General features: G+C 36.6%; 1 protein-coding gene across 5 annotated transcripts in view; it reads left to right on the top strand.

The window, feature by feature from the left end:
- The window catches only part of HDAC9 (histone deacetylase 9), a 499,339-nt gene that overhangs the window by 57,459 nt on the left and 429,283 nt on the right, over positions 1-12,597 (top strand). The window contains exon 1 of one of the 5 annotated variants that reach the window (XM_076331375.1): positions 1,953-2,002. The exons of the other annotated variants lie outside the window; for them this stretch is intronic. Within the exon in view, the coding sequence (XP_076187490.1) occupies positions 1,999-2,002 (4 nt within the window). The 5' untranslated portion in view covers positions 1,953-1,998. Of the gene's footprint in view, positions 1-1,952; positions 2,003-12,597 lie in introns of those variants that run through there. 5 annotated transcript variants of the gene reach the window in all.

The following is a 12,597-nucleotide window of genomic DNA, read 5'->3' as shown; positions in this document are numbered from 1 at the left end:
TCATACATGTGGCTGTATAACATACAGAGATAAGCTGTCTGGGCAATCTATACATTCCATATGAAAAAAAAGAGACTTTTCTGGGGAGGAGTTGGGCCAGGAGGTTGTACTCTCTTCCTGGGACACGCAACCCAGTGTTACTTCTGAAGTAAATCATCCTGTTGTCTAGCACCTTCTCTTTCCTGCTGTTCAACCTCTCCAAAGATGCTTTCTGCAGTCCTCTTAAAGAGCCAGGAGGTGGGCAAGGTCTCTTTAATTAGTACACACCATGTTTTATTTAACCATCCATCTATGTTGCACAGTGACTGTGCCACAAGAATTGCACAAAGCTTTTCTTAACTGTAGGCGGTTGTTCATTTATTAATGTAAACACCATGTGCCTTGGATGTGTGAGCCCTAAAAATAAACTTGCAGAGTTAAAAATAGATCTCTGGGAGTACTGAGATGCTGCTTAATCAGAACCAGCTGCAAGCTGTCTAGAAAATGTAAGTTATATGGAGCCAGATGGCTTTTGCCCTTTTTGCTTTAGACAGCATGTAAATTGGGTAACTACAGCTACAGTAATGTATTTTCCCAGTCAAACTGTTTGATAAACATATTTGTTTCGAACAGACACTTCCAATTAGAGAACCAGTAAAATGTTAATTTATTTTAATATTTCTCCACGTGGGTAAGCCAAAGGAAGGTTACATAATACGAAACTCAAAGGCACACACAATAACAGCTCACAGCTGTATTCAGCAGGAACTAGATTATGACTGTGCATCTTTGTACAACAGGGCTCTTACTCTGGGAACAATCCCACTGAAAGCGAGGGAAGAATGATTTAAATGAAATTAATGGCATAGTGATCAGTGGGACGTGTGTGGATTAAGTTTGTAGGGATAAAGCATTACGCAAAATATAGGAACTGTGTCAGAATGATACCTGGCAAGCGTACATCAAAACAACAGCCCATATGATTTCAGGAAGGGTTCCTTGCAGCACTTTTGCTGAACTGATGGTATTAAAACCAAAACCTATTCTGAGGCTTGGCAGTTCCCACAATTCACCAGCCTGCTGTTGGCGACCTGTGTTCAGACTGGATTTAGGAGTCTCAGTGACTAGTCTAGGAAGTGGGAAACTGAAGCTCAAGTCGCTTGATTTGATTTGGAACAACCTGGGACAGGGAATTCTGCTTTGATTGAGATTCTGCTTTGATTGAGAGGCTTGAAGGTGAGTATCTCAACCTGCAGTATCATCCTAACTCTATTTACGAGGTCTACTGCTCTGCATCTGGGGGAGCATAGTGTGAAATTGCACAGCCTCCAGACCATTCTAGCTGTGTGCATATAAATTGCTATTCAATCTAGTACTTTCCTAACTACGCTCGTGTTATGATTGTATGAAAACCTGGGGGAAGGAGGTGGAATGTATTTGAGGAATTCTTTTAGGAATTGTCATAACAAAAGCCAACCTGTACGAACCCGAGATCAGATTTTTAAGCTATGATGTCAGATGAAGACTGTTGTGCAGAAGATCCAGAAATGAGTCTTAGTTTAAGCAAAGAGTGCTGAAAACCATGATTGATTAAGGTGCCTACTTTACAGACAGACGATACAAATTGCATAGAGCTGGCATGAAGCAGTCATATTGAATGATTACATGTCTCCACATCTTTCTCCCATCAGTGTTTTACGTTTTCTGTGATAACTGGATATAGTTAAGATCTTGATGTTCTGTTGATGTTTTAGCATTGTTTTAGCCTGAGCACTATTTGCTTTAATTAAATGGATAATTACATTTTCTGAATGAAATGCCTTTCTCTCCATAAAATTTTCTTTATGTTCAGTAAGAATTTTTCTTTCTCTGCTTCATCCAATCTCCCAGAATTCCTCAACTTCAGTGTCTACCATGCAAATTGTCATCATCTTATAAATTTAAGCCTCCTATGAGAAACTGCACAAAAATTCCAGCCTGTCTCCGAAGGTAGCACTAGCTATCTGAACTAGCTCAGTGATGGGTGGGTAAGATAAATATTTTTTTTTCTAAATGCTTATATTTAAATGTATCTAGAATGCAAAGCTGTCTGAAATTGGTAGTGTGGCATTCTCTCCTCGACTTTTAATTCTTTTGCACCTGTCATGCTCATGAGTCATGAGATTTTTTTGAACTGCAGGAAGTAGATTAATCAGTCTTTTTGTGGCCTGTAATTTTTTATACTAATTGATGCCAAGCAGAGTTTTAGGTTACAGGCTTTCTTGGAAGCATTTCAGTATGAAAATAACTTCCAAAAGTGCTTTGAAAATGCGTTAATGTACATTTTTTTAAAATTGCACTTGTTTGGTCTGTTTGATCATTGGCTGAAACAACTAGTGTTTTAAGAACTTGCAAATCTGTCCTTGCCTGAACATGATTGCAGGTTCAATTTACAAGTGGATCTTAAAATAGTAACACTTGTAGTCAGGTTCTAAGATGTTTTAGGTTGAAATCAAATTATAGGAATTTACTGGGTTTTGACAGCAGAAGTGATAAAGCTGTGCAGATGAATTTTTAAGTAGCTGTATACATGACATGCAGTCTTAAACTGATGAGTGTCTGGATTTAGATCATCCCAGTTGTAGGAAAAGCTCTGTGATGATTTGATTGCTCCAGGCTTTCTCACTTAAATATTTTGTCAGTGACCTAAAAATGGTTCCCAGTCTATTTACCATACGATAATTATGACCCACTCCTAAACAGGAGAGCAAGAAAGGAAGGGGAAATGAGATCCCTTGAGCTCTTTGGTTGAGATTTCAGCATTTCCTTTATTAAGAATCTGGTAGAGAGAAATAATGCATTGCATATCTACTACTTGTCTCCCTTTCCCACTTATCTGATGAGGAGATTAAGATTAGACATAGAATTAGCTATATGTTGATTGTGCTGTTCAGCAGATCTGAATGGGTACAGGCAAAGAAGTATGCTGTTCCAGTAAAGATATCTGCAGTAAATTATTTGTGCCACAGGAGCTGGTTACTTCTAAGGGAAGGAAGAGCAAGAAGGGATGATTTTGACCAGATTTAGAGCAAATAATAGATTTCTGAATTTAGTGATTGTACTCTAACTTTTAAAAATTCAAGTAAATTCCTTCTCAAATGCCACATGAAGTATCTAAATATTTCACTTAAAAGGCATCCCAAGAAAGAATTTCTCAATCCAATGTTTTTAGCCTGCATTTTTTCTGGAACAACTTAATTTCATTGAAGTTCAGAACTAATTTTTGATTGAACTGGTTCTCAATTGTTTGAAACCTATTTAGTTTTTGCTTAAATCCAGGTCTAACACTGGTCATGTTAAGGTGTAGACTGAGGTGGATTCAGCAGGAAGCTGTGCTATAAGAGGTTGCTCTCTCTTGCCGGTCTTCAATGTTCATTTCTCTCTGCCAGAGATCTCTGAGCATAGTGGTACCTCAAGTGCTTTCTCTGAATGCACTCTGGTCCATTACAGCAATCAAATTACTATCAATAGTTTAAATATTACAGTTTTGCTAATCCAGTACTTTTTGACTGAAATACCCTGGGAAGTATTTGCAGGAGCAGCTCAACGGGCAACCTTCTAGGGGATGGAAGTTGTGAAAGCTGATGCACAAATGAAGACGGGCTAGGAGGAGGCAGTGTTGCCCTAGCTTGCAGGATTTCTTGTTAACTGAATTGAATGAACTCATTACCAAATTTAAGAAATTAGGGATTTGCTTATTGAGAAATACTCAATATCCCCAGGTATTTAGTGATCCATTCAGGATTATTCCTTGTTCCATTGTAGTAGAGCCCAACCTTTCTTAGCGTTTTTAAGTGAGTGTTTTTCAGACATGGCTTCAACAGAGTAAAGGCAACTGAAACTGAGAGAGCTGGGCCTTAGTTGTCCTCTGTGTTTAGATCAGACTTCTATTCCTCCTTTCCTTCTTGCTGTGTGCAGCCTGAGAATTATTGTACGGAAGGTAGTCTTGGTGTTTCCTGTAAGTGATGGATAATTTTAGAATATTTTACTACCTGCTTGAATTTGTGCATGAAAGTAACGTATTCCTTTGTAATGTTTATGCCTATATATAGATAAGGGTATAAGAAAATAGCAAAATGACCACAGATTTCACATACTGCACTACTTCTTTTTAGGTTTTAAGAATAAAAACCTGTGTTGTTCTGGAAAACGGTAAAATTCTTTCCTATATAAAAATAAATATTCACATATGCAGAAATACCTGTTTTTTATGACTGTTTCTAGACTTAGCTGGAAATATCCCTCTGTGATTACTTTAGTATTAGTCTAAAAGTACATCCTTGTCCCCATTTTAACACCACCACCAGACAAGAGAAATTCATTTATTAAAGAAAAAAAAAATCCTAATTTAATAATTTAAATGCAAATGTCCCCTTTTAAAACAAAATTAAGCAGGAAAAAAGAGAAAGCTGTAATAAAGGCTAATACTTTTTATAGAGGGTCTTACATACATTATAGTGTGTGCTCTTAAAACTTTCCAGGTTTTTCTTCATGATAGCATTTCCAAGATCTTTGGGCTTGTTTACACAAGGACACTAAAAGCATTAATCTGCACTAACCAGACTTGAAGTGGATTAGTTAAATTGCATTAAATCCTTGTTCAGAATGCTTTCAAAATTAGTTTCCTTAATTTAATTTCTATTAATTTATTTTGGAAGTGAACTAAGCTTCATGGAATTAATTTAATTCTGAATGAGTATCCATAATAGAGTTGAACTAGTTTACCCACTCTTCTTTAAAAGTAAATCTGGATTGTTTTCATATATTTTGATTTTCCTTTGAATTTCTTCATCTAAGATGAAATTTCTAAAAATGCTATTATACATGGGTTTTTTGGGTTTGGGTTGTTTGGGTGGTTTTGGTTGTTTTAAACTCATTGTGTTACCGTAAGCAAAACCATTTGCTCACCCAAGTTTGGCTGTTACTCATGGTGGTTGGGGGAGCAACAAGTCACTGGGAATGGCGGGGAGAGGTGTTATCTCTCTCATCAGATCTACTACTGATGGAATAGTAAATTTGAACTTTAGTCTTTTCCTACAAATTTAATCAGGTGTAACTGACAGGATTTAAATTCCATACATCTATTGTACAAGCAGAAGAATATTGTGATACAACATGTTCCCTTAGGTTCCTTTCATGCCACATTAAGCCTTTCAAAAGAGTACTGTTATGTCACACCCAATCATACTGCATTTTAGAGTAAACACAACTCAAATTAAAGCCATTTTGGCTTTAGAAGGTAGTAGAAATTAGATATGATGTTCTCTTTCGTATGCTTTTCTGATATAAAGTAAGTTGGTATTTCTAAGGGAGAGGACCCATTATATCTGTTCATGGTTAGTGACCAGAAGCCAGATGAAATGAGTTGGTCTCAGGCTAGTTCTTAGAAAAGAGATGAAATTTTATGCTATTTGGTAATATATTCCGTCCTGTGCAGTGTATCTTTTAAAGTGTACCGTTATCTGGTTGCTTTTTTCTAGCCTTCCCCACAACCTTTAAAGTGATACCTGTCCCTTTTTATATTTGAAAGGATGTTGATCTTAGGGAAGAGTTTGCTGAGGGATTTCCATATCATTTGCTACAATCTATTAAAATGAAGGAAAAGAAGAAAAAGGTCTGTGAGGTTCAGCAGGTGAAACCATTTTAATATTAATTAGGGTGGATGTATAGCTATTATTATCCAAAGTAATCAGTATTGGAATCAATTTTTAATGTAATTTGAGTTTTCTTCAAATACACACTTTATAGGAATATAAAAATAATTTTCTCCATATTTCTTTAATAGTGTTAAATATTTTAAATAACAAAATGCCAAAAGAAGTAAGTACAGACTACTTCTTAGTTACCTCTGAGAATCATGGGATTATGATGACAACAGAAATGGAAGAGGAAACTGTCATCGCTTTCCCGGTCTTTTTTTTATACAGGCTAAATAATTAATTTTTCAGTAGTTTTATTTTGGTGGATATCTAGGTAATTTCAGTAACCATAATGGTCTGTGTGAACATATTCATTGCGTGTGTATTCTGCAATAGTTTTTAGTGCTATATCTGATTATAAGTGTACTCTTTCACCATCCACATATGTATATAAAGGTTAACACGTTTGAATAAATAAGTATTTGTTGTCACTCTTCCTCTCAGACAGAAGTAAAATGATAGATCTCTTTCCTATATTTACATAAAATATCTTTAGGAGGAAGGAGAAAGAACACTGGCACAGGTTGCCCAGAGAGGCGGTGGGTGCCCCATCCCTGGAAACATTCCAGGTCAGGTTGGACGGGGCTCTGAGCAACCTGATCTAGTTGAAGATGTCCCTGCCCATGGCAGAGGGGTTGGACTGGATGACCTTTAGAGGTCCCTTCCAACCCAAACTATTCTATGATTCTAAAAGGAGGGAGCGAGAGAGAGATCAGACAGTTGTACCCAACACAAGCCTCAGGTAACAATAAGACATAGTAGCTGCTCTCATCTTTCTTACATTAAAAATATTATATCTTTTTTGTTGGGTTTTTTTTAACTAACCTATGTTATTGTATATTGGGCTTTTTGATGAAAGAGTTATATTATTTTGCTGGATTTTCTGATATCAGTTTGAAAATTATTGTTGCTACGCATTGATTGAAAGGCACTGTGAACCCTCTTAGTGCTTATCTGATGGCTGTATCCTTAGAAGGTCTCTTATCCAAGCTGCCACACTAATACTTCTCTCCGTTCTGCCCCCGTGTTATAATAATTATATTGAAGTCTCATTGCAATCTTCTGTGCTCAGTATGTGTTCAAAAGATTTATTTGCATTTCTATCCTGAATAAATTAAAGTAATTTTGTTGAAAATGGCTTCACAGGGCTTGAGTTTCCACATCTTTCAATTCCTGCATACGTATATTCTAATCTACTGTAAAAGTGAACAATTTAAAGGTAAAAGAAATGCAAATACTTCTTATACATGCATTCAGCATGCCTCCTGGATGCTTGAAGAGATAAAACTCCTTAGTAACTTCTTTGAATTTAATAATATTCCTAATCAAAGCTCAAAATTATGGATTTTGGTTCACTACCATACTTTATTAAGAGAAGATTTCTTTACCAAACAATGCAAGACTTGCAGAACTTAACAATATTGATCAGGGTTATATAACAGTAGGCTGAATATGAATTTACAAAAAGTTAGTTTTCTTGTTGCTGGAAAACTAAATCTGGTTTGTGATGTAGAAATATGCACTTAAAATAAAGATAGTCACATTTTACCAATAAATGTGTCATTCAAACTCCTAATACTTCTTTGCATTTCAAACTATCTTTCTGATATCTGCTGAATAGTTTGTGATTGACAAATTCTTGGGTTATTTCAATGTGAACGTAGGACTGTGAGAAAGATGCTTTCCTTAATAAGCAATATTAATTTCCTGAAGCATTTCTTTTAAATTATATGCTCTTTTAAAATGTATGCAAGTAATGTAATGTATGCTGGGTTTGTTTTTTTTTTTTTACTGTATAAGAGATGCAATCACAACAATATGTGACATGGGAATTGAACAGCACATATTTTAGACCAGTAGCTATATAAGGTTCTCATCCAAAGAATGGTTCCTTTTCATAGTGGGTCTAAGATTAAGTAAACTCAGTGAGCCCAAAGTGGTGTTTTGTAAGAATCAGGAAGTTTTTCTGGATTTTAAAGATCCAGCAGAGCTGGACAATAAATTTGGTGGGAATCTAAGAAACCAGGAGAGCACAGTCCCAGATATCTAAGTTGAATAATGATTCAAATATTCTAGTAGGGTGGGTTTTTTTGATAATTGAAATGCATGGAGTTAGTTAGCTCTGGAGGTATTTTGCAGTATGGTGTTGGCCAAACGAAAGTTTCAGGTGGCAGACATCAGGTTTTCGACTGGCACGTGTAAGCATAGCCGTGTTGTTCTCCGACAGAACAGTGCAGCTTCAGGTCATTGAAGAAACAGACCCCATGGAAACCAGTAGAAAAAAATCCTCCCTCTACTGGACAAGTCGGCAGAGCCTGTAATGAAGAGCAGAATAGAGGACACCTAGCTAAAAAAGATGTTCTCAGGGGAAAAATAGCATGACCTTAATAAAGGCTTAAGCCCTTTTGAAGGGTTCAACAGTCACATGGAGGAGAGTAGTTTGGGCACCATGGTCGGTTTGGATTTTCAAGAGGCCTTTGTGAAAGACAACAGCAAAGGTTTTTAAGGAAACTAGCCTGAATGGTATAGGAGGGAAAATTCTTTGTGAGTGAGATGCGTAGGGAAAGTCACTGGATAAAGGTAGGAAATAGGCAGAAATAAATGGTCAGCTGTAGTAGATGTTGAAGATCAGAAGGGGAGTCCTGCAGGGAGCTCTGCTGGGACCTATGCTGCTCAGCATTCGTAACCCTGGAAGGGAATGAGCTGTAAGGGTGGGAAGTTTGCTGGTGATACTAAGCTATGTAGGTTAGTAAGGATGAGAGACACTTTAAAGAATTTGACAAAAACCTTTTGACTTTGAGCAATAAAGTGGCAAATAAAAGTGATGCCCATGAGAAACAGGAATTGTAACTTCATATAGGATGTGCTGAGCTCCAAAAATACTGCAATCACTCAGGAGTGAGATCTTGAGGTTTTAATACTCCCATGCAAATACCTAATGTATAGCGCTCAGTAAAGTGAGTTAAGTGCATGGAATTATTAGGAAAGAAATAAAAAACAAACCTGAAGACATAATTATGTCAGTATATAAATCTAAGGTTTTCCTACACCTTGATACAGCGTGTGGATTTGTTTCTTTCAGAAAGAATTCTGAAATCTCGGAAATTATGTAGTAAAAATTGGAAGAATTTAAGTAGGGCAAGACCATGATCTGTGTTGTGGAAGAGCTTCTGTATCAGGGGAAGAGAGAATTTAGTAGGACTTGGTAGAAGTCTGCAAAATCATAAATAGCATGGGAAAAGGTTGATATGGATTAGTTGTTCTCTGTCTCTTCTGGAAGAACTCAAGGGTATCAGATGAAGCTAGTAGGGGATGGGTTCAAAACAAAGAAAGGTTTCCTCTTCCTAGCGACAGTGATGGAAAGCCTTGCTGAGGATATTGCTGGTGCTAATTTTTTTTAATCTGGGTCTAAGGGGAGTCTGGTCAAGTACATGGGGAGAAATGCGTGAAGGTTTTTTAGTATACAGCGATCATATCTGCCTAGAAAATTCCTTGAGTGGAAAGGGTTTGGAGTCTGGAAGAGTATTCAGGGGAGTATCATATATGTCCTATTCTTACTTTTCCCTGGACATCTGCTTGTGAATATTGTTGAAGACAAGATATTGGTCTTACCTTATACTTCATCTAGCAATCAATTGAAGTTGTCGCATATTATCTCTGTTGACTTCCTAATTCTTAAATTAAGAGATTTTGTAGTTCATTCCCGTTTAAAAAGGAAAAAATTATAATCCAAGTTCAGCTCATCATCACTTAATGGAGAGAAACTAACAAATTAGTATTGAGAAATTTGAAGGCTTTCTTAGATGTAGGGCTGTATTACTTTTGAATAATGAATAGTTTCAATAACTGAATGTTAGCTCTTTCAGACTGTTGGCCAGGACACTTTTAAACAACTTGCAGTCTAAAATTGATTGTTTTGAATTTTTTTTAATCAAATGCACTGAATTCAAACTGAGCTTGGATTCAAGCATGTCTAATGTATACAGAGGCCACATTGCTTAATTGTTTTCCCTATTACTTTTTCTTCTATTATTTATTAATTTACAGTTGGACCCATTTCAGGCTACAAGATCATTCACGTACATGTAGACAAACATCATGCTCTTGTCTTGCTGCTAATTGTATTTTTGTTGGACTTTTGGTGGGTAAAGTATTTCTTCATCAGAATATGCCCAGCAAAGACACTACATTGTTAAAGAATTTTTTCTTAACTTTCCATTAATGTCTAATATTGAAAAGAATGATTCTGCTAGCCGACAGTACTATAGCAGCAAAAACATCTTGTGTAGACTTGATTTCAGTTTGCAATTTGTGATTATATTACGCTTCTTGAAAATAGAACATGCTAGTTTCCCAACATGAGATAGAGTGGTACAGAGGGGCAAAGAATACTCCAGATTAGCCATGTCCGTGTGGCTGCAGGTGGGTTAATGATAATGATTAAGTGATAGTGGCCCTGCTGTGCTGTGCTGTGCTGTGAGGCAGTTATCCAACTCCCAAGCAGATGAACTATGGGGGTAACTTGACAAGAGAGGGTGGATTTCTGATGACTAAACCAGCATGGCAATTACACTTTTTGCTTTTGTTTTGCTAGTTTTAAATAAGCCGAGTAATTTACTTACCAGTAGCACATGGAATGCAGCAGAATATGGAAAAGTGAAAACAAAAGGTCAGTATGTTACTGATGTCCCCTCCCTGCCTCTTAGTGAACAGCCTCAACTTCCTCCTTAGAGCTCTTTGCATCCTGCTGAGTTGTGTAACGTGGAATGGTCCTTAGCAGGAGTTGTGTAACAAATACGGAAAACTCTGCAAGAGCAGCTTACGGGATAGTTAATGTTGATAGGGCAATGCTAATAGAAATATATTTATAAAAGAATAGTTACATTTCTGTTAGCTAACTGTGGTGCTAACACCCTGAACTGGTCAGACCTCCTCTTTTGGTTCTGTCTGGAGTAGTTGAAGGTGTATTCCTCTTCTCAGTTCTTTCAGTGCTCTCCAGCTGGAGGTTGCTTCCCTCACAACTCATTTGTGCCCTGGCAGTTTTACTTGTGATCACAAACAGCTTAGGAAAATTTTTCCTAGGGTAATAATTGTCAGCTCTGAGGACTGTAGGGAAAATAGATTAAAAAACACTGAAACTAAAAATTGGTAAGATGCACATAAGGGAAAGTAAGTTCAGACAATTTTGTAGATTATTTATTCATGTTGGATTAATAAATCCAGGGCTCTACTGGACTGGAGCTGTGCAACCAGCGTATGAGACAATCGCTGTGTGATGACGCAACTTCATTTGCAACCGATTTTCAGAATTCTTATGTCCAAAACTTTTCTGCTGTAGCTTCAAGCAATTCTTGAAAGCAGTATGTTTCCTCTCAGAATATCCCCAAATGGAAACTTTCTGGCTATTTAAATGCTAGTTCTTCAAAACACGTTGAAGATCTATCAGGACAGAGATTTAATAGCTTCTTCAGGGAGGAGCTACAGAGGAAGGTTAGTGGCCCAAAGTCACTAAATTTAGCAAGGCCTTTTTAGGCTTAACATTATAAAATCAGGATTCAATAAATTATTTAGGTCAAAATCAGTTTAAGTTATAGAATATCTTTTTTTTTTAGATTAGAAACTATTTATATGCCCATATAATAAGTTTCTGGTTTGAAAGACTTCAGTGGTATTGGGTAGAATATGTACGAATGATGTGGTTGAACAAATGAGATTTTTTGCATGAGGATGTATTACTTTATATGATTAAACTCCACATAATGGGGTCTAAAATAGTTAGGTAAGACAGAAAAGAAAGCATATAGTTGGTAAGAAAAAGAAAGCATATTGTTGGTAAGAAATGTATGCATACTTAGAATAGAAGACAAACATGTTTTAGCTAGTAGTATTGTGTCATGCTAAATTCCTATTTTTTCCGTCTCTGTACAGATTTGAATCTATCGCAATGATCAAAATGGAGAGGGAGACTGTCAATTTGTTTTTCAAATCCTGTAGGAAACAAGCTGCTACTTCCTTTTGAAGAATACTGAAATACTTTATTTCTATATGAAGTGTGTGGGGTATCTATATTTTAAATAATACATAGCAAAAAGCACATACCTCTATGACTGCAATAAATTACTTCTAGAGCTAAAACAAGACTTTTTGTTGCTGAAATATATGTCTTACACAGTCATATTTGTGACTTGGGGGGCGGCGGATGGCATTGGTGTGCTAATGATGACAGCTGATGCAAAAATGTCCTGGAAGAGGTAGTATGTAATACGGCTATTAAATTCAAAGATTGTGTAACATCTGAATAGCACTTAGTGAGGCAATGGTAATTTATCTAAAAAATTTGAAATTGTAAGTTGCTGTAGCTGAATGTATCAAATCAAAGACGTAGAAAGATGCTTATCAGATTTGTGAACAGTTTTGTTAAATCTTGCGGATGTTTAACATTCTCTTTCATCCACCCTTTAATGAGATAATCTTACAATTTGGACTGCTACTATTTTCCATTCAGAAACACTTACAATAGCAGAAAAAGTCATCAGAGTTACTAAGAGATAGGATATGATACCGTTCCTGTCCGAAGGACTTCTACCAGAGGGGAAGTGTGCAAGAACTTGTCCTGTTTTCTCCCCTCCATCCCCACCAGTCGACTGGGGACTGATAAACAACTGGTTTCGTTGCCCTCACTTAAAGCAAACTCAAGTTCAGTTGTGGGGGTACAGGAGCATACTTCATTAGGTAGTCTTTTTTCTGTCATTAAAGTAACATGGAAGCTAGCCAAAAAGCTGCTAAGTTTATCTGAAGTAACATTTGCAGCTTTGTGGAAGTATGTGGCTGAGTAATAGTACAAAAATAGCAAGTTATTTTGAGGAAGAGCATATGTTCT

The sequence above is a fragment of the Aptenodytes patagonicus genome, chromosome 2, assembly GCF_965638725.1.
Source record: "Aptenodytes patagonicus chromosome 2, bAptPat1.pri.cur, whole genome shotgun sequence".
NCBI classification, from domain to species: Eukaryota; Metazoa; Chordata; class Aves; order Sphenisciformes; family Spheniscidae; genus Aptenodytes; species Aptenodytes patagonicus.
Note: the sequence above shows the minus strand (reverse complement) of the source record. Positions and strands in the feature narration are given on the sequence as shown.